General features: G+C 41.9%; 1 protein-coding gene across 3 annotated transcripts in view; it reads left to right on the top strand.

The window, feature by feature from the left end:
* The window catches only part of ALPK2 (alpha kinase 2), a 146160-nt gene that overhangs the window by 41398 nt on the left and 81059 nt on the right, over window positions 1–23703 (top strand). For all 3 annotated transcript variants that reach the window (XM_058277804.2, XM_058277802.2, XM_058277803.2), the window contains one exon: window positions 6963–8670. In XM_058277804.2, coding sequence (XP_058133787.1) covers window positions 6963–8670 — 1708 coding nt within the window. The remainder of the gene's footprint in view (window positions 1–6962; window positions 8671–23703) is intronic.

The raw sequence follows: 23703 nt of genomic DNA, 5'->3' as shown, positions 1-23703 counted from the left end.
GGCGCCACACACATGGAGAGCTGACACGACTAGATGATGCAACAAAAAGAAACAGATTCCCGGTGCCGCTGATAAGGACAGAAGCGGTCACAGAAGAACACACAGTGAATGGACACAGAGAGCAGACAACTGGGGGTGGGGGGAGAGATAAATAAAATAATAATAATAAAAATAAAAAATCCAGAGAGAATTCCAAATCTTAGCCCCGATCAATTGCTTCAGCTTCTCCTCCCTCTCATCCTGGTAAATGGTTAAATTCTATAGTTTGGGCTTTAGCAGTTTTCCTATTATTGGGAGAGTTGCTTAAGAGCCGTGAAATGGCCTCAGGGCAGACCAAAATTGAGCGTGCAGAAGCAAGGCCTGGGATAATTCACCTTTCAGTTCACATTGGAATACTTGATTTGATTCGAGTTAGTGGAGTCACTCACCTTAAGATTCAATATGTAGATGTATGAAACCATGCGTGCAGGAATAAAATACTCTTAGGGATGATAAATGCTGCTGCTGCTGCTGATGAATAAAATGTAGGGATTTAAAAGTGTATCAGGGGAAGCAGACTTGTTCCAATGGATAAGGCATCCACCTACCACTTGGGAGGTCCAAGGTTCAAACCCTGGGCCTCCTTGACCTGTGTGCAGCTGGCCCATGCACAGTGCTGATGCATGCAAGGAGCGCTGTGCCACTCAGGGGTGTCCCCTGCGTAGGGGAGCCCCACGCACAAGGAGTGCGCCCCATAAGGAGAGCCACCCACTGCGAAAGAAAGTACAGCCTGCCCAAGAATGGTGCTACACACATGGACAGCTGACACAAGATGACGCAACAAAAAAAGAAACACAGATTCCCGGTGCCGCTGATAAGGATAGAAGTGGTCACAGAAGAACACACAGTGAATGGACACAGAGAACAGACAACTGTTGGGGGGGGGCGGGGAGGTAAATAAATAAATAAAAATAAATCTTAAAAAAAAAGTGTATCAGTTTTCATAGGTATATTGTGCTGGTAGCTAGAAAGAGAAGAGCAGTCCAATCTTCCCTTTGCACTTCTTGGTATATTCTATCCCCTAACCCCGTGTCTTCATTTTCTTGTTTGATAGGTTACTAGGCCTGTGCATGCTTGCCCCACTCTGCCCAGGCCTTGTGGGCATCCCTATGCTTGGACCCCACGACACTGTGTTCTACTTTCTCACATATTCAGCCCTTGTTCCCAAGGCAAGAAACCATGCTGAGTTAGCAGGGTCCTGAGGAACTTTCAGAGTTAAGCCACTGGAGAATTGGTGGAAACAGTTTCTCCCTACCCAACATTTAATTGCACAGACCCTGTATTGAGCGTCATATCAGAATCTCAGAGTGTGGACTCCAGATAATGTTTTTACAGATTAGAAAATTAAGGTCTACAGAGATTAAGTCCTCCATCTAAGAGTACATGTAAATGATTGCACTGAACAAAACCATCAGGCACCTGTGCCAATTTCCATCTCCCCGAGTCCAATGACACTTTTCTGCTAGATGTTATGTTGTGAGTGGATGCTGAGAGCATTTTAAAGTTTCCTTTGGTGAAGAGCTTAAATCAGTGGTTCTCAAAGTGTGGTCCATGGACCCTTGGGCATCCTTAAAACACTTTTAAGGGCTCCACAAATCAAAACTATCATCATAGAAGTACTTAATCATCATTTGCTTTATCACATATGCACTGACAGTAAAAAGCAATGGAGGGGAGTGGAAGTGGCTTAAGCTGTTGAGCAACTGCTCCCTACACAGGAGGTCTCAGGTTTGGTTTCCAGTGCCTCCTAAAAACAAAAACAACAAGCAAACAAGCAAAAACAACTTGGGAGGTGATGCTGCTCAGTGCTTGAGCATCAGCTTCAAATTTACGAGGTCTTGGGTTCAATCCCTGGGCCTGGTACCTCAAAAAAAAAAAAAAAAAGCAATGGAAGGTGAAATGTTGGTACTTCAGCATAGGTCACGGCGGTGGCATCCAACTACACTAGTTGATGTAGACTTCTTCTCTGTCATACAGTCACAGTTAAAAACAAACAAACAAGAAGTTTTACTTAATAATATTGTTGCTGCATCTGTAAATATATATATATATAAATTTTATTAAATCTTGACACCTCAATACAAGCCTTTTAAATATCCTGTGCGGTGAGATGGGAAATATGCATACAGTATTTCTGCTGGATTTCCTTGAGATGATGATCATCTTGATGAGAAGCACTTGTATGATTATTTAAGTTGCAAGCTGAACTAGTTACTTATTTTTCATGGATCACTAGTTGTACTTGAAAGAACAGTGAACAAACAATCATTTTCAGCCTTGGATATTTTGTGGACATTTTCACAAAAATGAACCAAGTAGGCCTGTCACTTTGAGGAAAACTCAAAGTATTTGTTGCCAATGATAAAATCCAAGCATTTAAGCTCTCATTGCAGTTCCTTCTCTGAACTTTTCTTGCCCTTCCAGTTTCTTCAGATATTCTTTCACCTCTTTCTCTCTCCTCTCCTGGGATTCTCATGGTGGAAATGTTGGTATGCTTGATGTGCCCCATGGATCTCTTGAGCGTGCTCATTTTTCTTCATTCCTTTTTCTTTCTGTTCCTCAGACTGGATAATCTCGACTAATCTATCTTCAAGTTCACTCATTCTTTATTCTGGGTGTTCAAATCATGGTTGAGTCCCTCTTGTGAGTTTTCTAGTTGCTATTGTACTTTTCAAATTCAGGATTTATATTTCGTTCTTTTTTTTTTTTATCATTTCTCTCTTTTTATGAAACTCTCTGTTTTGTGAGACATTGCTCTCATACTTTCCTTTGGTACTTTAGATATGGTTCCCTTTCATTTTTGAAAATATTTAAAATAGCCAATTTAAAGCCTTTGTCTTTAAATATGTATATAAGGCATGGCACATGACGGCATTTGCTGGTCTCTTCTCTTTTGGGTTTCATTGCTCTCAGCTTCTGGCTTCTATGGCTTTTTGTCTGCATCTATGGCTTTCTGTCTGTCTCTCTGTATTCATTTATAAAGGACTCCAGTAAGATTAAGACCCTCCCTGGGTCACACCTTAACTGAAGTAACCTAATCAAAAGGTCCCACCCACGATAATTTCAGACCCACAGGAATGGACCGGCTTTAAGAACATGATTTTCTGGGATTAAGTACAGTCTAATACTATCTCTTTAGTAAAATGAAATGTGTCAATATTTGAAAGATCTCATAAGCCAAGTTTTTCCATATGACCAATGCATAATATTACAAAATCATACGTGGGTAAAAGATGCATTTAAAATGCAATATAGGGGAAGCGGCTGTGGCTCAAGCAATTGAGCTCCCGTTTCCCATATGGAAGATCTGGGTTCGATCCCTGGGACCTGTTGGTAAAAAAAAAAAAAAAGAAAAGAAAAAAGGCATCCCAGACCCGTGTGAATAGGCATAGGCCTCTGTGCAGTATGGAGAGGCACAGGCACCTGTGCGGTGAAGTGATGCACCGAAAAGACGATGACACAACCACATAGGAAAAAAAAAGTAATATAGACCAGTGGATAAATACAATGGATAAATACAAAAAGTTCATTGTCCTTCTGTCTTCTATTAAGCCAGATATTAAAGAGATGTGAAAAAATGTAAAACTATGCCACTCTTACAAAATTTTACTTTTCTTGGAAGAATACCTTTATTTCTCATAAAAATATGTTATTTGTGCTAACATGTCATGAGTTTTTAATTTTAAAATGAGTGAGTAAATGTTTTACATGTTCCTCAGTTTTAGTTTTTAATAAAGAAGTTTTTTGGAGTCCTCAATTATTTTTAAGAGTAGAAAGGGTTCCTGAGACCAAAATGTATGAGAATCTCTGGTTTAGACTTATCCTAAGGAGTAAAACTCAGAAGCCCCATCCACTTAAGAGATTATATAACTTTTTTCTTTAATATGGAAATCATTAATTTGTAAAGAACTTAGAGAATTTGAGCTACATGTTCACAGCAGGGTGGGAGAATGCTACTGCTTCCCATAGTCAGTAGGAAAGATATACAAGGAGGGAACTCAATTAACTGTTCAGGGAATTTCTTACTGGAGGGTTTTACATTCCTGCAAATTACTGTGGGACACACAGTTCTCTTGGCTCAGATCTGGCAATGATTCTAAGCCCCAAGTCCACTTTAACTGTTATCATTGCAGTCCCTTCCCTGAACTCCTCCTTGCCCTTTCAGTTTGTAACTTACAACCTAACAGAGAACTGACCTATCAGGTTCTCTGAGAAGCTCATATTATTTCCCTTAGTAGATTTTTAGTCATTTTAGGGCTAGCCATGATATCTGGTACATCTCCTTGACTCTTTCTCAGCTCTTAACATAAGAAAAAAGCAAGCATCAGTACATACTCGGTACAAATATTTCAAATGACTGATGAAGACGAAGCCAAAGGACAGAAACACATTATGTACAAAGTGATCTCTCTATACTCTGTCACTTCCTTTCTCTGAATGTTACTTTTCTAACAGCCTACATAGAACCAGGATTCAGAGTCAGATAAGTGTGGTTTCTAGTCCCAACTCTATCCCTAACTAGCTTTGTCATGCTGGAGAAATGACTTAACTCCTTTGAGCTAGGGAGTACCTAGCACTTTAACATATGAGGCATCCAACAAGTGCTGGGTCCCTTGCCTGATTTCCTGCCCTTTTTCTTCAGAACGCTTAGTGATAATAATCAAGGATGTGTCAACCACAAATCATAACTCTCTCAAAGATGTTCATTAGCCAGTGAGAAGTTAATTATACGTATCATAGTTCCTTTTCCTCTTAAGTCTACTCAGGGTGAATTGTAAATCTTATGTCAACTAAAATATCTGTTCCACAAAATCATACATCAGTATGACATGGCAGAATCCCAAGTGTTTATTTAGTCATGAACAAGTCAAATATACTTAACCCAATTATTTTTTCCATATTTTTCTGAAATTCTGTTTTTCTTCTTTGATTCTTGAGAATTATCAGTTTCCATCCTTTATTGCTTCCTTATCTGGTCCTTTGTGCTTCTTAGCCTTATTTTTCTGCTCTAGCTCCTCTCTTTTCTTTACATACAAGCCATGGTACCATCAGGGCAGGTGGTTTCTTTGCAGAGGGTTTGTGGTTTGGATAGGTCAGGAAATCAGAGTTATTTGCAATTTTCTAGGGGCTTATAGTGTGTTTTATGCTCCCTGTAAGCTCTTAACCAAGGCCAAATCTCTAAGAATTAATCAAAAAGGGACATAAAGGAAAAGGCTCGGATAACTGAAACTCAAGCAAAAGGCATTTTTCACTTATTCCTCCCACTGAAAAGACTCAGCTTTAACTTAGAGACTTAAGTCTAATTAAGAGGATGTGTATAAGGATAGGCCAAAGACATTTTATATTAGAATATCTTCCAGATCTCTTAAAGCAGATTCTCAGGCCCTTTCCCCAGGATTCTAATTCTGGAATTTTAAATAGAGTTCCCAGATGATTCTTCTGCATGCTTCCTGAGAACCACTCGGCCAACTGAAACCTGCTTTTCATACTTCCACATTCTTGCATAAAGTTTCCACTTTGCAAGGACCCTTCAGATTTATTTTCTCATTTTAACCTCAGAATGACCCTGTGAAATAGACTGAGGCAGGTTCTGTTTGCCTCAGCAAGTTGCCCTGAACATCAGTCTTCTTGTGCTGTTGGCCAAAGCAAAACCAGATACCAGCTGCAGGTAAGGCTTAGCCAACTTCAGCCATCCCTAAGTGACTTCTATTTGGGAGCCAACTAAACAAAGCATCAGTAGAATTGAAATTAGAAATGACTCCTTGAAAATGTAAGCAGACATCCAATAGTTGAGGGCTGATGAGCACTTATAAACTTGAAGAGGCAAAGGGGTCCTTCTGGTGAGAAAGGGAAAGGATAAGGAAAACTGGCTGAGCCGTGTGTTTTTAACACTGCCCCCCTCTAGGTTAGATATTTATGCATATTTTACACAGAGGATGAGTCAATAAATATCTAAGCTTTGCCTCCAAGTGTAAGCCAGACCCACAACTTCTGCCTTCTGGACCTGGTTGTTGAGTTGTGAGCTGGATAACAAATGATTGACAGTAGCACAATTACCATTCCAGTAAGGTCAATGAGATAAGTAAGAGCGTCCATTATAAAGCAAGCTTAGGTTTTTGGTGGGACTGCCGAGCCCAGATAGGAAAAGGTCTAGTGGGAAAGGGTCAGAAGAGTACAAGAAGCTATGTTTTCCCCGGAGGCTCCAACCCGGAAGGGGAGGAGCCACAGGACGTACCTTTCCTCCTGGGGCCAGGAGAGCAAGGCTTGCCCTGATCCAGGATTCTGCTGCCTCTTGTGCTGGATGGAAGCTGAACACTTGGCTTAACTGATGTGAGTCAGGATGGCATGTGACCGTGGGTTCCCAGTCAGCAGGCTCACGGGCTGTGGTTCAGAACTTATAGTCACATTAAAGTAAGTCATCCACGGAACCTTAGCATAGTGTCATCTTTACTGCCTCATGGCAAGAACTGTGCCCTCTGAGCATGGGTTTAAAAAGAGTTATTGCTCACACTCTTCCAACCACCTGAGGTACACTACTTCAGTTACTTGGGTACGTTGTCTCATTCCAGAAAATAATGCCCTTTCAAATTCCCATAACATTAAAAGCAACCTAAAACCAAAGGAGAGAAGAACTAGATGATACAACTTTCCCCTCATTGAGCTAAACAATTCTCAACATTTTCAACTTGGGGTAAGATTGTGGAAAGCTTTTTAGGGAAAATGTGAAGCTTCCAGGATTTTCTGCACTAGGGCAGTGGAGTCAAACGGACCAGTAGGTTCTGCCCACGAGCCACGGAGGCCACAAACCTCCTTGAGCATGCGATAAAAAAATATGGTTATTTTCTCTATGTGCCATGATGCAAAAAATGCTGGCATGCACTACCAAATGTGGCAAACTTACCTGTATATTCTCTTCATCCTAGCTGTTCCAAAAATGATGCTGCTATTTATCAAATCACTGCTAAAAACTGTTTTGGAATGATCTGCTGTTCAGCTGCCATTGAAGTTGAGTGCTCGTTGGAGAACCCACAACTCTCTCCTAACGCAAAAGGTGATGTGGATACAGGATGGAGACATGCCACAGAGACATATGAGGAGGAAAGTGCTAATCAGATTGATGAGAAAGAACATCCCTACAAGGAAGAAGAAAATATCCCCTCAGGCACTCCCATGTCAACTGATTCCTCTCCTCCTGGAGTCAACTGCCTATGCTCACTCCAATTATTGGCCAACAATGACTTTAATGTAGCCAGTTCTGAAAAGCCTTTGGATATTCAAGGGACAAGGCAAACTCAAGAGGTGTGTGATCAGAATGACACAGAAGACATTGCAGAATTGTTGCTTTTTCTTAATTCCAGTAATACTCCCGAAAGGCAAGATGTATATTGCCACAGAACAGTGCATTCCAAAGTATCAGAGTTCATGGACAATGCCCTTGACAATGACAGCCCTAAAGATGAAGTCTTAAACTCCAGTCATCAAAATCCCAAAGTAGAGAAATGCAGTAGCCTCAGCCTACCGCTTTCTGAGGCAACCATCCCCATTTACCCAGAATACAGTGCCAAGCAACTCTGCCCACAGGTTTCCAGTGAAGGTTCTGACAGTGATTATGAACTTTGCCCAGAGATAACCCTAACCTACACGGAGGAGTTTTCAGATGATGACCTGGAGTATCTGGAATGTTCCGATGTTATGACGGATTACTCTAATGCCATTTGGCAAAGGAACCTGCAGGGGACTGTCCATGTTTTTTTATTAGAAAGCGATGACGAAGGAACAGAATTCAGTGAGTGTTGCCTGGGTGGGTGTGAGCATTTCCTCAGTGAAATGGGTTGTCAGTCTCAGGTGTCAGATAACACTGGGCCTATGGATGCTACCACTGGCTTCTGTGGTTATCACTCACAACCCCAAGAAGTGGGGATAAGGAGCAGCGGTGCCTCCCTGCATAGTCCCTCGTCCCTGCACACAGGAATGACCCTTACTTTGGGACCTCAGCAGGATGGAACGTCTACGGTGACAGACCAGGGGAGATTTGTTTGTGCGGCTGCTGAAAATGATTGTCCAGGAATTCAAGGAGAAACCAGAGACCGCCACCACGCAGGAGAGGAATTCACCAGTGACAATCTGCTAAACATGGATCAAGCCCCAACAGAGATGAAGCCCTTGTCTGGTGAGTTAAGAAAGTCAGGGATGAACCAGTGTTTGGAGACCACAGCTGAGAAAAGAGTAGGGGGAAAGGACTTACTGAGCAAGAGGGGCTCACAGAAGCCTGTCAGGGTAAGGAAACCAGGAATGAAGGGGAAAACCAAGAAGCTGAACACCAACCTCAAAGAAAGTGCAGCAGAAGACACACTTAATCTCCTATATTCAAAAGAAACTGTTATGCACCCACTTATCTGGTGTGAGGAAAGAGAGAATTCTCGTGTCGGAGCAGAAACTCTTGATCTTAACTCCTGGTTGCATGCCCAAGACGGGGCCCTTGCAACCCAAGCAGAGCAAGGAGCAAAAACCCTTCAAACAGCAACAGACTCATTCCCCAAAGAAGAAGGACATGCAGATGTGGAGGGAGAAGGGCTGCAGGTTAAACTATTTGAAACAAGCCAGGCTCCGGACCAGAGCGATCATCCTCAGGTGAGACTCCCCTTTTAAAAAATGGCAAGGTAAAATGTGTTTGTGTGTGTGCATGCCTCTCCCCTCACTTTGTCTTCACGGTGGCTGTACCATAATGTAAATCAGAAACAAGTCTCTCAGGACCATGAGGGCACTTGGAAATGACAGCTGCTGCTGCAAGGAAGGAAATCTGGTTTTGAAAAAAGGCCCAGATAAGCCCTAAGCCATCCTAATTATAGCAAAAGACTGATAGAAGTAAGAGGCTCTAATGGGCTTCTGGACAGCTGGAAAAAGAAATCTGATATTTTGTCTACTGCATGTGTTTTACCAGGCAATGTCACTATTCAGAAAGTTTCTCAAGCAAGTGTTTTGGGTGTAGGCTTTAAAGGGAAAAAAAAAAGGATTCTTTTGGTGCCTTCTGACTTTAAGCAGAATTGATAAGCACAATTGACCATTTCTAGCGTGTCTGAAAGACTTGTCAGATTTACTTTGTGATGCTGAAGAAAGTAGACAAAATCGATTTTGCTATGCTGATGGAATGTTTCAGATTGGATGTTTGTTTTACTTAGGTCACAAAGTATAAAATAATTAAAGAAAATACTGCCAGCAAGTAGTTTTGTTTTCCCCTCTTACCAATTTGGGGTATATTTCAAGAGATGGAATTAAATGTGGACATGGCCAAAGGATGTAATACTTGATACCTGACTTTATGTTTTTAATTTTAAAGGGTTCCAAATAGGCTTTGGATTGGTACTGTACTTTGGCCAACATTGGATTTTTGTAAATAAATGCTTTATCAATTTTCTTACTACACCTTGTATTCCATTCTTCCTTCAACTTTGTAGTAGGATCCTTGTATTGTTTTTTTATAGAAGACTAAAAAAATACTCAAATGCATTCATAGTTACTGAATTCTGTCCATAAAGAAATAAAAAATGTAATCATTGATTTCTAAAGACCCAATCATAAAATAGCCAATTTAAAGAACTCCAGATCTGAGGTAGTTTTTATTAATCAAATTGTTCTGGCCCCTTGTCAAATTTTCCACATAAAAGCCATATTTACTCTTTTCTTTTTGCAGAATAGCCCACTTTCTTCTATTCACAGTCATTTAACACATGCCATTTAGCAGCTTGCACATCAATAACAGATCCATGCCCAAGATGAGTTTATGGAGTGGTTTGGCCAGCTATTAATACAAAGTTAATTTACAATGGTAATTTTTCATGTCAATTAATACAACATTGCCTTTTCTATTCATAAAATTCTTTTCCTTCCTCAGCGAAGTGACTTTTTACAGTTGCTTGTCCACTTTGAGTATGTGTCATTGTGCAAATTACTGATATAACTAAAGGTTGGGAATAAAGTGGCCAAAAAGGAGTACATAGAGGGGAAGGGGCTATTGACAATGCAAGTTTTAGACCCACCATTATGGGAGGCTATCTCTGGCTCCCCACACTGCCAAAAACTGAGAGGAGCTGGAGGAGAGAGCCGTATCGCCCTCAGGTTGTGCTTTCTACTGAATTCTGAGATCCAGAGCCCCGGGGACCCGCAGCTTCCTTGTTTACTGGCAGTGCCGCCAGATAGAGTGGGCCCCCTTTGGGACCAGGGTCATCTGTCTTGTGCCCATTCTTGTATATGTCAAAGTTTTATGGAACTCTTTTGCTCACATATGCATACACACATTCAGGAATACATACCCACCCCAGTAGCTGTCAACTCAAGGTCTGACTTTTGCTTTGTGGTGTGACTAATGCAATTATTTCAGAACCATGAACATTACTCTTTCAAAAGCAATCAGAAGAGCTTGCATTCTGCAGATAGTAGGACCATTTCTCAACTTGTGCTCAGTAGCAGGGTTGACCTTCTACTCAAGGAACAATCAGAAACTTGAAAGGAAGCTGTACCTCTGAGAGCAATGTGCAGCACTAAGTAAGAAACAGGATCTTTATTTCTGGGGCATTTATTTTCCTTTGACTAATGCAGTAAAAATTATGCCACAGGCATGGGCATATTTGAAAGTAAAGATTCTTTTACCCATGCAAAATATTACTCTCCAACAGTAGGATGTCTGTTTCTTACATACATACAAAACAGGGTCAAATTTACAGCAGATGGCCAAATATCATTGTGAATGTGACGGAAGTATTGGGGGCCATTGGGAACCAAATGAAATTTTTTATAGTAGTGTTTTTAAAAGGAGTGATGAATCTTTCCATAACTAAGTCAAAAGAAATTTTAAATATTTATTCTCAGATATTTGGGTCTTGTGGAAACCTAAAAACTTGAAATGGTTAAAAATCCTGGGTTTGAGATAATATTAATAAATTTGCCCACTTTGACTCTCACCTCATTCACTTACCTTCAGGTGTCTTTTTGTAGAAACAGTTGACCCGCAGGTTGTCTTTTAGTATTGTGTCTTCAACTGCATGTTGCTTTTAACATTCTGAGAAATCTTCCATATCTCTAATTCTGTTATAATAACAAGGCTATACTGTAGAATACCTCCTGCCTAAATATGCATCTCCAGGTATATTTACATCCTGTCTTCCTGTTCCTTTTTTACAATTCGAGGCCACCTTATTATGATTTATCTTCAAATAGTACTTCTGCAGGTTTGGGATTAGAAAGCCCCCAATTTCTCTGCATCTATGGAAAATTCCAAAATTTACTCCAGATAGGGAGTGGAAAGCAGAGAGGCTACCCCAGGCTAACTTGAATCATCTTCAAGTGTCACACTGCCAACCCTTCACCTTGGTTTTGATCTCGCTCCACTGATCCAATTCAGAGGCAAGGTCTGATAATCTGCCCATCTTAAGTTTCCCTGTAGCCACACTGGGATAAGATCATGCTCACTCTTAAATCAGAAATGCTGTGTCTCTCCTTCTGCATAGCTGTCCAGTTTCACCCCAGAGAGATTTGCATTTCTCATTGGGATCTTAAGTATGCAGTATGGAAATATATCCTTAGACTCTAGCGATCAAGAATCTTCCCAATCAGGAATTAGCACAAAGCACAGAAGGCAAGCTCCATGACAAAAGGGGAATCACTGTGTTTTACTCACCAATGTATCTCAAGTCCCTGGAATAGTGCCTGCCACGTAATTGGCACTCAATTATTGAATAAATATGCAGCTATATAGTACTAGATTAAATTCCATGTGTTAGTTATGTGGGATTCTAATGATCACTGGTCTCAAGCCCCTTATGGTTTTGATTTTCACAAGCATATATTTTTATTTCCTTCACACGAAAGACCATGCTACCAACTCTCCACTATTGGGACCTGGTTTTCCATTGTGCTTTTGGCCCTGGGGATGGATTGGTTCGTGCTAAGCCATCCATACCTTGGGTTCCCTTGTGAATGCTGGATATTCACATGCAACCTTGGTGTCATCAGTGTTTCATTGCCCTTCAAAAATTGCTAATTAGATCCAGGAAGATCCTTGGCATTAATCTGGCTCTCAAGCTCTCCCACAACATTGCTTCTGTCTGCTTCCCAAAGGCCAAGCAGGAGGACACTCCAGTTTCCTGATCCTTCTTTTTCAGTCGTGTGGTCAATTTTCCATCTTCCTGTCTGGAGTGCCCTTGCCCTCCTTGTTATGAACTAGCTTAGTCCAACTTGCCCTTCAAGATCCAGCTCCTGCAGCGACCTTTGAGTTGCCCCTCCACCTGAGAGCGTTCCTCGTTCCTAAGTGCACTTTCTCCTTTCGGAGAGACCCATAGCGTTAGGGCCACATCCTTCATATAGGTAGTGGCTTCCAGACCCAAGTTTGTGATTCTGTGACTCTGGGAAAAATTATTTAAGCTCTCCTAGCCTCCGTTTTCTCATCTATAAAAACAAATGATGGTAATACTTAATTGCATCCAGTGTGAGGATATGATAAAATCTTGCCAGTGAAATACTTATCCCATAGCCTACTATCCAGTTCACATTTAATAACTGTTAGTTTTAGCAGCTTTATTTTATTATTTACCTTCTTAATACATATATCCATTCTCCCTCTATTACAAACATCTTGAGGATGGGCTGCAGATAGTTTTAATTTTTTTTAATTAAAATTTTTATGGAGAAAATTATAGATGCACAGGCAGTTGTAAGAAAAAATATGGAAAGATCCCTTGGACACTTTGCCCAGGCTCCTCCACTGTTAACATTTTGCAAAACTGTAATATCACAACCAGGATAATGACATTGATGCAATCCAGCTGATCTTATTCAGATTTCCCCAGTTTTTGTGTTTTTTTTTGGTAAAGATTTATTTTATTTATTTCTCTCCCCTTCCCCCCTGTTGTCTGCTCTCTGTGTACATTCACTGTGTGTTCTTCTGTGTCCGCCTGTATTCTTGTCAGTGGCACCGGAAATCTGTGTCTCTTTTTGTTGTTTCATCTTGCTGCATCAGCTCTGTGTGTGTGTGGCGCCACTCCTGGGCAGGCTGCACTTTTTTCGCGCTGGGTAGCTCTCCTTATGGGGTGCACTCCTTGCACATGTCCCCCGCGTGACACAGCACTCCTTGCATGCGGCAGCACTGCATGTGGGCCAGCTTACCACATGGGTCAGGAGGCCCTGGGTTTGAACCCCAGACCTCCTATATGGTCGGCAGATGCTCTATCAATTGAGTCACGTCCACTTCCCTCCCCAGTTTTTCTTGTACTTTTCAGTATGTGTGTATAACCATTTGGTGTACAATTCAGTGGCATTATTTACATTCATGATGTTGTGCAGAATGTGTTAAGATCTACAGAAATTATCACCTCTATAGGTTCACGTATGCACCACTGCAGTCAAGGTCTTGAACGTTTCCAACCCCACGAGGGTCTCTAATAACCACACTGAACTCTGTCCTGCTGTCCCCCATCCTCGCCCTCTGGCAACCGTGATCTGTCCTACATTTCTAAAATTTTGTCATTTCGAACATGTTATTTAAGTGGAATAATACAATATGTAAACTTTTAGAATTGGCTTTTTTCACTTTCCATAATCCCCTGGAGAGTTATCCAAGTTGTTGAGTGTATCAAATGTTAGTTCCTTTTTATGGTTGGGGAATATTCCATGGTATGCATATACCACAATTGGTTGAACCGTTCACCACTTGAAGGACATTCGGGCTGATTTCAGTTTTTGTCTCTCACCAATAAAACATTTGTGTACAGGTTTTTGTGTGAACATGAGTTTTGGGGTTTTGGTTTTTGTTTTTTGGTGCCAGTGGCTGGGCATTGAACCCAGGACCTCATATGTGGGAAGCCGATGCTCAACTGCTGAACCACATCGGCTTCCCTGAGTTGATTTTTTCGTTTGTTTGTTTTTTGTATTTTTAGAAGGCACTGGAAACTGACCCCAGGACCTCCCATGTGGGAGGCTGGAGTGCAACTGCTTGAGCCACATCTGCTTCCTGAACACCAGTTTTTATTCCTCTGAGATAAATGCCCAGGAATGTAATTGCTGAGTTGTATGGTAGTTACACATTTAGTTTTTAGAGAAACAGCCTAATTGTATTCCAGAGTGGATGTACTATTTTACGTTCCCAGCAGCAATGTGAGAGTATCCAGTTTCTCCACACCCTTGCCAGCATTTGGTGTTACTATGTTTTATTTTGGCCCCTCTAATAGGTATGTAATGATGTCTCATTGTCCTTTTAATTGGCAGTTCCACAGAAGCTAATAATATTATATAATGATTCACATTATATAATGAGCTTATATGCCACCTATATAGCCTCTTTGGTGAATTGTCCCTTCGTGTCTTTTGCCCATTCTCTATCAGATTATTGTTGTTTTTTAACTGAGTTGTGGGAGTTCTTCATATTTCTAGATATTAGTCCTTTCATGGTTTGCACAAATTTTCCCCAAGTCTATAGCTTTTCTTTTCACCCTCTTCACATGGGCTTTCACTGAGCAAAAGTTTTTAAATTTTGGTGAGGTCCAATTTATCATTTTTTCCTTTTATGAATCATGCTTTTGGTGTCAAGTCTAGGAACTATTTGACTAGCTCTAGATCCCAAAGATTCCCCCCTATTTTTTCCTAAATGTTTTATGGTTTTGTTTTACCTTTAAGTCTATGATCCATGTTTAGTTATTTTTTATAAGGTATGAGGTTTAGGTTTTGGCTTTGGGTTTTTTTTTTGCCTGTGGAGGTCCAATTTTTCCAAGATTGTTGGTTGGTTGAAAAGGCTTTATATATATATATATTTTTTAAATAATACTGTTTTGTTTTGTTTTTTAAAGATTTATTTTATTTAGTTCTCTCTCCTCCCCCACTGTCTGCTCTCTGTGTCCATTCGCTGTGTGTTCTTCTGTGCCCACTTGCATTCTTTTCACACAGCACCGGGAATCTGTGTTTCTTTTCTGGGAATCTGTGTTTCTTTTCATTGTGTCTTCTTGCTGTGTCAGCTCTCTATGTGTGGTGCCATTGCTGGGCAGGCTACACTTTCTTTCGCTCTGGGTGGCTCTCCCTACGCGGGGGACACCCCTGCGTGGCAGGGCACTCCTTGCGCGCATCAGCACTGCGCATGGGCCAGCTCCACACGGGTCAAGGAGGCCCGGGGTTTGAACCTTGGACCTCCCATGTGGTAGGCAGACACCCTATCCATTGGGCCAAGTCCGCTTCCCAGGATGTTCTGCTTTAAAACAGAAAGCTAAAGGGTGGGAGAGACACAGAGACAGAATTCAAATGCAAGTCCAGAGACTCCTTCTAAATGATGTATTCACAGCTTAAGGATGAAATGTGCCTCCCAAGGGGCCAACTACTAGCCTAGGCCACTAGTTCCCAGTGGGAGTTTTGGTAATAGAGCAGAAGATACACCTCTTCTTGGCTAGGCAGATTTGGGCTGATATGGCATGAAATTTCGTGTTCATCTAAATTCTGTCTAGTAGCTAGGAAGGTGGTAAAAGAATAAGGTATAAATCTGCTTGAAAATATGCACGGCCCTCCAGCGACATGGAGTGCGAAAAATAGTAGGTCTCTAATAAATCTTCTTTCCTTGGCTTGGGAAAATATAAGCAGACATTCTAAACCTTCTTGCAATACAGTTTTCATATCTGTGACTGAACAACTGGAGATCTTGAATTCAGGTACAAAAAACTATTAAAGCAATGAGCCCAGAGGGTTGAAAAGGCAGGCTTCTGCTGATGGCTGGAAGGACAGAGGCTTTTAATTGCTCGTCTTGCAGCATACAGCAGTCACACCTCCCTTGTCAGCACTACTTCATGGCCAAATCAGGGAGTAACACAAACATTTATTTTGTTATTAATCACCAAGCCCACTGTGCCACTTCTGCCAAGTACCATTGCTGTCCTGGACGTGCAGATCCTTTAATGTCCTGGCTCACTGCAGTAGCTGTACTCAAGTCAGTGTTAAATCATCAGAGAAAATGAACAGACCCTACAGCTCTGTTACTGGCATTGTGGGCTGCAGACCTCCTGCATGAGAATGTGCATTTTTCCCAAATTCCCAGGAGATTCATATGCACTTTGACCTCCCAGAAGCCCTGATCCACAGAGTACAAGAGACTTCTCAGATTAGAAAAGACTCTCAAGCAATGGTCCTCAAACCTGACTACACAAGGAACAACCTGGGGAGCTTTAAGTTCCATCCCAGAGAGCGTGATGTAATTTGGTATGTGAGTAGCTTGGGCCTTGGGAGTTTTGTTTGTTTTTCAGTGATGCTTTTGGTTTTTTTTAAGATTTATTTTATTTATTTATTTCTCCCCACCCTCTTGTTGTTTGCACTTGCTGTGTCTGTCTTGTTTCTTTAGGAGGCACTGGGAACGGAACCTGGGACCTCTGATGTGGGAGGGAGGCACCTAATCACTTGATCCACCTCTGTTCCCTGCTTTGTTGTGTCTCTCATTGTTTTTCTTCTTGTATCTCTTGTTGAATCATCTTGTTGCATCAGCTTGCCATGCCTGCCCTTCGCACCAGCTCACTGTCTTCTTTAGGAGGCACCAAGAACTGAACCAGGGATCTCTCATATGGTGGGCAGGAGCCCAATTTCTTGAGCTATATCTCCTTCCCCAATGATGCTTTTTTACAGTGGTAAAATATATATGACATGAAATTTGCCATGTTAGCCATTTTTTAAGCTATTTTTTAAAAAGATTTATTTTATTTATTTATTTCTCCCCACCCCCTTGTTATTTGCACTTGCTTTGTCTATTTGTCTTCTTTGTTTTTTTAGGAGGCACCAGGAACTGAACTAGAACCTCTGATGTGGGAGGGAGGTGCCTAATTGCTTGAGCTGCCTCTGTTCCCTGCTTTGTTGTGTCTCTCATTATGTTTTTCTTCTTGTGTCTCTTGTTGCATCATCTTATTGTGTCAGCTTGCTGCACCTGCCTGTCACACCATCTTGCTGTCTTTTTTAGGAGGCACCAGGAATTGAACCACAGACCTCCCATGTGATAGGTGGGAGTTTAGTTGCTTGAGCCACATATGCTTCCCATGTTAACCATTTTTAAGTGTACAATTCAGTGGCGTTAATTACATCCACAATGTTGTATAGCCATTACCACTATTTAGAAAACCCTGTCATCATCCCAAACAGAAACAACATGCCCATTAAACATAACTCCCCACTCCTCTCCTCTACCCCTTGATAACTTCTAATCTACTTTCTGTCTCTATAAATTTGCCTATCCTACATAGTTCATGAAAGTGGGATCATACAATACTTGTTCTTTTGTGTCTGAGTTATTTTACTTAATGGAATGTTTAGAGGTTCATCCTTATTGTAGCATGTATCAGAATTTCTTTTTATAGCTGAATAATCTTAGATTTTATATATATATGACATTTTGCTTACCCATTCATCCACTGGCGGACACTTGGTTTGCTTCCACCTTTTGGCTATTGTGAACAACGCTGCTGTGAACGTTAGTGTACAGGTGTCCTTTGGGTCCCTGTTTTCAGTTCTCTCGGGTTTGTCCATAGGAATGGAATTGCGCGGTCATACGATAATTGTGTGCTTAACTTTTGAAAGAACTATCAAACTGTTTTCCACAGAGGCTGCACCGTGGGCATTGGAGTGGTTTTTTGGGTTTTTTTGTTTTCTTTTTAACTTTTTATTTTGAAATAACATAAAACTTATAACAGAGTTAAAAACAACAACATAGAACTCCAAAATCACGGGGCATTGGGGTTTGAAAAGCTCCCAAGTGACTGCATCCCTCTAAGGTTGTGGTTCAGAACCGCACCTGTGGCGCTTTCTCCTGCAGCCCCGCCCCTGGAGCACCCATGTCCAGTAGTTCTAGGGACGGGCTCAGGCATGTGTGACCTTACAAAAGTGCCCACAACCAGGTAAATGAGGCAACCATGGTTGAGGACCACTGCCCTAGAGCCCACAGGGAGTGAAAGGCAAGGGTCATCTTGGGGATCCCCACGTTCTACCCCCCTGAGCAGGCCTACAGGGAGCTAAAGGACGTTCAGCTCGTGGCCGTGGCTTCCTCAACGATTCTGGAGCCCCTTGCCCTCTGGTTTCCCACAATTTTAGCCAAGGAACGAAGTTCCAGGTAATTCCATACTGCTTTGCAATGGAAGACAATGGGTCTGCACTTTACATGTTTCTGCTCTAATGCGATAGATGCCTTTGGAAACACCTTGCTTTCTGAAAGATCACAGTTAAAATATCAGGGCTCATTTAATAAATAGGCGATTTTAATACATTAGAGATGAACAAAAACAAAATATATATATATATACCTAGGAGCTGACTGGGGTTGCCCAGGGAGGTAGCTCAGGTTGGCTGGAGGCTGCTGCCATAGCAGATATTAAAAATACAAAATCACGGGAAGTGGAATTGGCCCAGTGGTTAGGGCGTTCGCCTACAACATGGGAGGTCTGCGGTTCAAATCCCGGGCCTCCTTGACCCGTGTGGAGCCGGCCCATGCGCAGTGCTGATGCGCACAAGGAGTGCCATGCCACGCAGGGGTGTCCCCCGTGTAGGGGAGCCCCATGCACAAGGAGTGCACCCCGTAAGGAGAGTCACCCAGTGAGAAAGAAAGTGCAGCCTGCCCAGGAATGGCGCCGCACACACGGAGAGCTGACACAGCAAGATGACGCAACAGAAAGAAACACAGATTCCCGGTGCCACTGATAAGGACAGAAGCTGTCACAGAAGAACACACAGCAAATGGACACAGAGAGACAACGGGGGCAGGGAAGGGGAGAGAAATAATTAATAAATAAACAAACAAATAAATAAAAAAAAATTTTAAAAGATATAAAAACAGTAGCTGCTGACAAGCTCGAAGTTAGAGCAGTGCCGGAGGGTGCCTGCCCCAGGAGGGCTGCCGGGAAGGTGGGCCTGGGAGGCCTGGCAAGCTGCTTGGAGATGAGCAAATCTGGAGGGAGCTTCTTAGGAGACACGACCCCTGGGCCAGGCAATCGTTCTTAATTTTCTTAAAATAAGGCTTTAAAGGACTCGGCCTACCAATGCAAAGGCTGGATTAAAGGCTCTTTCCTTTCCTGCAGAAGATTCCGTAGAGCTCGTTCATTACAAAAACCTGTGTTGCAGCAAAAGCACCTGCCCTGAGGTCCCTCAGGGTCGCAGTCTGCGCTGAGTCTCCAGGGTGGTCTATGCGTTTCTCAAAGGGAAGTCCTGGATTATCTTCATTGGAAATAGGAGGTGATGGTTAAAAATATAGGTCTCTCAGTTTTACCTCAGGCTTGGTCAATCTGCAATTTAACAAGCATCCTAGGTGATTCTCATAGGCATTTAACTTAGGGAACTGTATGCCTAATTAGACCAAGACCTAGAATACTATAACTTGAGGTGTTTCCGCAAAGAATCACAGAATTTTGGAAAGAGTACAAACTTTAGGGATGGTCAAGTGTAACCCTTTTGCCCTAACAGAAAAAAAAAACCCAAATAAACAAAACTGCATGATTTGGATTGTTCTCTGCTTTCTGTTTGGCTTGCTATAAATGTATCTTGCTCTTCACCTGTCTGGGCAACTGAAATAAACACAGATCCTGATTTATTGTAACTAATCCAAAACAGGTGTGCTATTTACAGCTGAGTTTTATTTTGAGGAGTGCTTCAGTGACAGGAATTTGGGTGACAGCAGCAGGGGCTGGGGAGAGGAGGGTCCCTTGGCTGCTAGGGTGGGTTTTTAGTCCCCATAACAAATCTCTGATGACTGGTTTGATTTGGAGCTTAGTGCCGGAGACATGCCTTACTTGTCTTTTTTGTTATGACCAAAAATGAACTTGCATTTCTGAAATGGGGTGGAGTAAACCAACCATCTATCAAGACAAATTATAAAACTCTTAAAGCAGCATGGTAATAGATCCAAAATGGATAAATACATACTCCAAACTAAGTGGAGTACAGAATCAGACTCAAGAATATATTGGGGGAGGTGGATTTGGCTCAACTGATAGAGCATACACCTACCACATGAGAGGTCCAGGGTTCAAACCCAGGGCTCCTGACCCAGGTGATGAGCTGGCCCACGTGCAGTGCTGATGCACGCAAGGAGTGCCGTGCCACACAGGGATGTCCCCCTCGGAGGGGAGCCCCACGTGCAAGGAGTGCACCCCGTAAGGATAGCCGCCCAACGTGAAAAAAGTGCAACCTGCCCAGGAGTGGCGCCGCACACACGGAGAGCTGACGCAGCAAGATGACACAACAAAAAGAGACACAGATTCCTGGTGCCACTGACAAGAATGCAAGTGGACACAGAAGAACACACAGTGAATGGACACAGAGAGCAGGCAACTGGGGGAGGGGGGAGCTGGGAAAGGGAGAGAAATAAATAAAAAATAAATCTTTAAAAAAAAGAGAATATATTGGAATTTGATTTGTGAGAGAATTAGCCTTTTGACTTTTAGGGAAGAAGCAAAACCTTCACCACTGACACAATTAGTCATCCATATGAAGAAAAAAAAAGATCAGTAACTTACAGTGGACCCCAAAAAAACTCCAGTTGGATCTCTGAGTTAAACACAAAAATAAAACTATAGAGTATTAGGGAAAATATTGTAAATATTTTTATGACCTTGAGAAAGAGAAGGTCTTCTTAATTGAGACATACAAAAAAACATAAAGAAAAAGATTGGTAGGTTTGATTATGTCATATTAAATATTTCTGCATAACAAAAGATATAAGTAAAATGTAAGGAATGCGACAGACTTGGAGAACTATATAGCACATGTGCAATAGACAAGGACTGACTTCCAAATTATATAAAAAACAAGTAGGAAAAATACCCCAGCAACTGAATTGTAAAAAAATGGTAAAAGGACATAAATATGCAGTTCATAGAAGAGGAAATGCAAATGATCAATAAACATATGAGATACTCAATTACATGAGTAGATTTTTGAAAAAAAAAACAACATTTTTCACCCATCAGAGAGGCCAAAAAATTAAAAGGATGATAATATCAAGCTGGCAGATTATGCAGAAATGTGTACATTGCTGTTGGGAGTGCAATTTGACAATATCTTTTAAAACTAAGAAGGGCGTTACCTGTGATGTAGCAGTTTCACTTTTCATCATCAACTTTTGAGAAAACATTGAACCTGGGTCCAAAAAGACATGTACTGTAATGTTTGTTGCCAAATCATTTGTGTAAGGAAATATTTACAGGGAAATAGCTAAATAAAATGTGGTCAGTTCATATGATGGACAGACCACCCCAAAACATGATGTAGAATGAGAAAGGTATATTGCAGAATGGCACATATGATATGATATTGTTTATGCACCGCAAATCACTTAATAGTATATGTTATTCGTATTTACAAACATAAGTACATACAATTATGTTCTATAAGTCTAGAAGAATACATACCAATATGATAATGGTAGTTACATCTGGGAGAAAGAAGCAGGAAATTAGAATAAGGAGAGGTGATCAAGAGTGTTTTAGGGGAGGTGGATGTGGCTCAAGTAATAGAGCTTCCGCCTACCATATGGGGGGACCTGGGTTTGATCTTTGGGGTCTCCTGGTGAAAAAGAAGAAGAGAAAGCGTGCCTGCGTGGTGAGCCGAGTGCCTGGGTGGTGAGCCAAGTGCCTGCGTTGAGTGCCCATGTGGTGAGCCAATGCCTGCATGGCAAGCCAGTGCCTGTACGAGTGCCCACATGGTGAGCCAAGTGCTTGCATGAGTGTCCGTGTGGTGAGCCAGTGCCCTGCGGCAAGCCAGTGCCCACGCAAGCGAGTCACGCAGCAAGATGATGATGTAACAAAAGAGAAAAGGGGAGAGTCAAGGTGAAGTGCAGCAGAGACCAGGAAGTGAGGTGGTGCAATTGACAGGGAACCTCTCTCGAGGTTCCCCAGGATTGAATCCTAGTGAATCCTAGAGGAGAAAGACGAGAAGAGAAGACAAAAAGAGAAATAGATACAGAAGATCACACAGTGAATGGATGCAGACAGCAAAAACACAGGGAGGGGAAGAGGAAAGGGAAGGGGGGGAGGGGAGGGGAGGGGAGAGGAGGGAAAGAAGGAGGGAAAATAAATTGAAAAAATTTTAGTGTATTTTAGTATATTTTCAGGAAAATATATTCATTTATTGCTTGTTATTTTTTTTAAAGATTTATTTATTTCTCTCCTCTTCCCCCACCCCACCCCAGTTATCTGTTCTCTGTGTCTATTTGCTGCGTGTTCTTCTTTGTTCGCTTCTGTTGTTGTCAGCGGCATGGGAATCTGTGTTTCTTTTTGTTGCGTCATCTTGTTGTGTCAGCTCTCTGTGTGTGCGGTGCCATTCCTGGGCAGGCTGCACTTTCTTTCGTGCTGGGTGGCTCTCCTTACGGGGTGCACTCCTCGCGTAGAGGGCTCCCCTACACGGGGACACCGCTGCATGGCATGGCATGGCATTCCTTGCGCGCATCAGCACTGCGCATGGGCCAGCTCCACATGGGTCAAGGAGATCCGGGGTTTGAACCATGGACCTCCCATGTGGTAGACGGATGCCCTAATCACTGGGCCAAGTCTGCTTCCCACTTGTATTTTTAAAAACCAGTTTTAAAAAGAAGAAAACATTAAGCTGGGAGCTAGGAACTTTTGGTTTTAGTCCTGACTCTTCCACTAACTGGCAGAATGGTCTTGAGTCAGTATAATCTTTCTTTGGGCCTGTCTCCTCAGTATAAATTGTAGAGGTTAAACATGAAGATATCTGAGGAGCCAAGGTGCTAAAATTCCATGAATCTCTAATTTCTCATCAACTACCAAAATAAATATCAAATGAAGTACAAGGAAATGTGGATGCATTGATCTGATCTCAAGGTGAAGAAAGACTGAACATAAAAGGAAAAATAATAAATCCATCAATTTAAGAATTTTGCATATCAAAAGCACCATAGGTAAAAATTAAAAAAACAAATGAAAACTTAGAAAAGTACTTGAGATGTATAGGCCAAGTAAAAAATATAAGAAAAGACATAAGAAAAGATGAACAGGTTAATAAAAAATGGGCAAGGACTCAGATAGGCAATTCATAAAAAGATGTACAGGGAAATGGATGTGGCTCAACCAATTGGGCTCCCGTCTACCATATAGGAAGTCCAGGGTTTGATGCCCAGGGCCTCCTGGTGAGGGCAAGCTGGCCGATATGGCAAGCTGGCCCACGCGGAGTGCTGGCCCATGCTGGAATGCCGCCATGCAGGAGTGCCCCCCTGTGTGGGAATGCCGCCCAATGTAGGAAAGCCACCCTGCCCAAGAGTGCCAGCCAACACAGACAACTGGCACAGCAAGATGGCTCGACAAGAGTCACAGAGGAGAGAAAATAAGAAGATGTAGCAAAACAGGGAGTTGAGGTGGTGCAAGAGAGTAATTGTCTCTCTCCCACTCCAGAAGGTCTCAGGATTGGTTCCCCGGAGCCACCTAATGAGAATACAAGCAGACACAGAAGAACACACAGAGAATGGACACAGAGAGCAGACAGCAGGGGGAATGGGGGAGGAGGAGGGATTAATAAAATGAATCTTTAAAAAATAATAAAAATAAAAAGATGTACAAATGGAAAATAAATTTATCAACTACTAATAAACTGACAATTTTAAATATTTCATTTATCTATTTAGAAAAAAATATCTTAAGAGAGAGAACATTTTGTTTT

Source organism: Dasypus novemcinctus, chromosome 16 (genome assembly GCF_030445035.2).
Source record: "Dasypus novemcinctus isolate mDasNov1 chromosome 16, mDasNov1.1.hap2, whole genome shotgun sequence".
Taxonomy (NCBI): Eukaryota; Metazoa; Chordata; class Mammalia; order Cingulata; family Dasypodidae; genus Dasypus; species Dasypus novemcinctus.
This window is presented reverse-complemented; position numbering and strand designations above follow the sequence as displayed.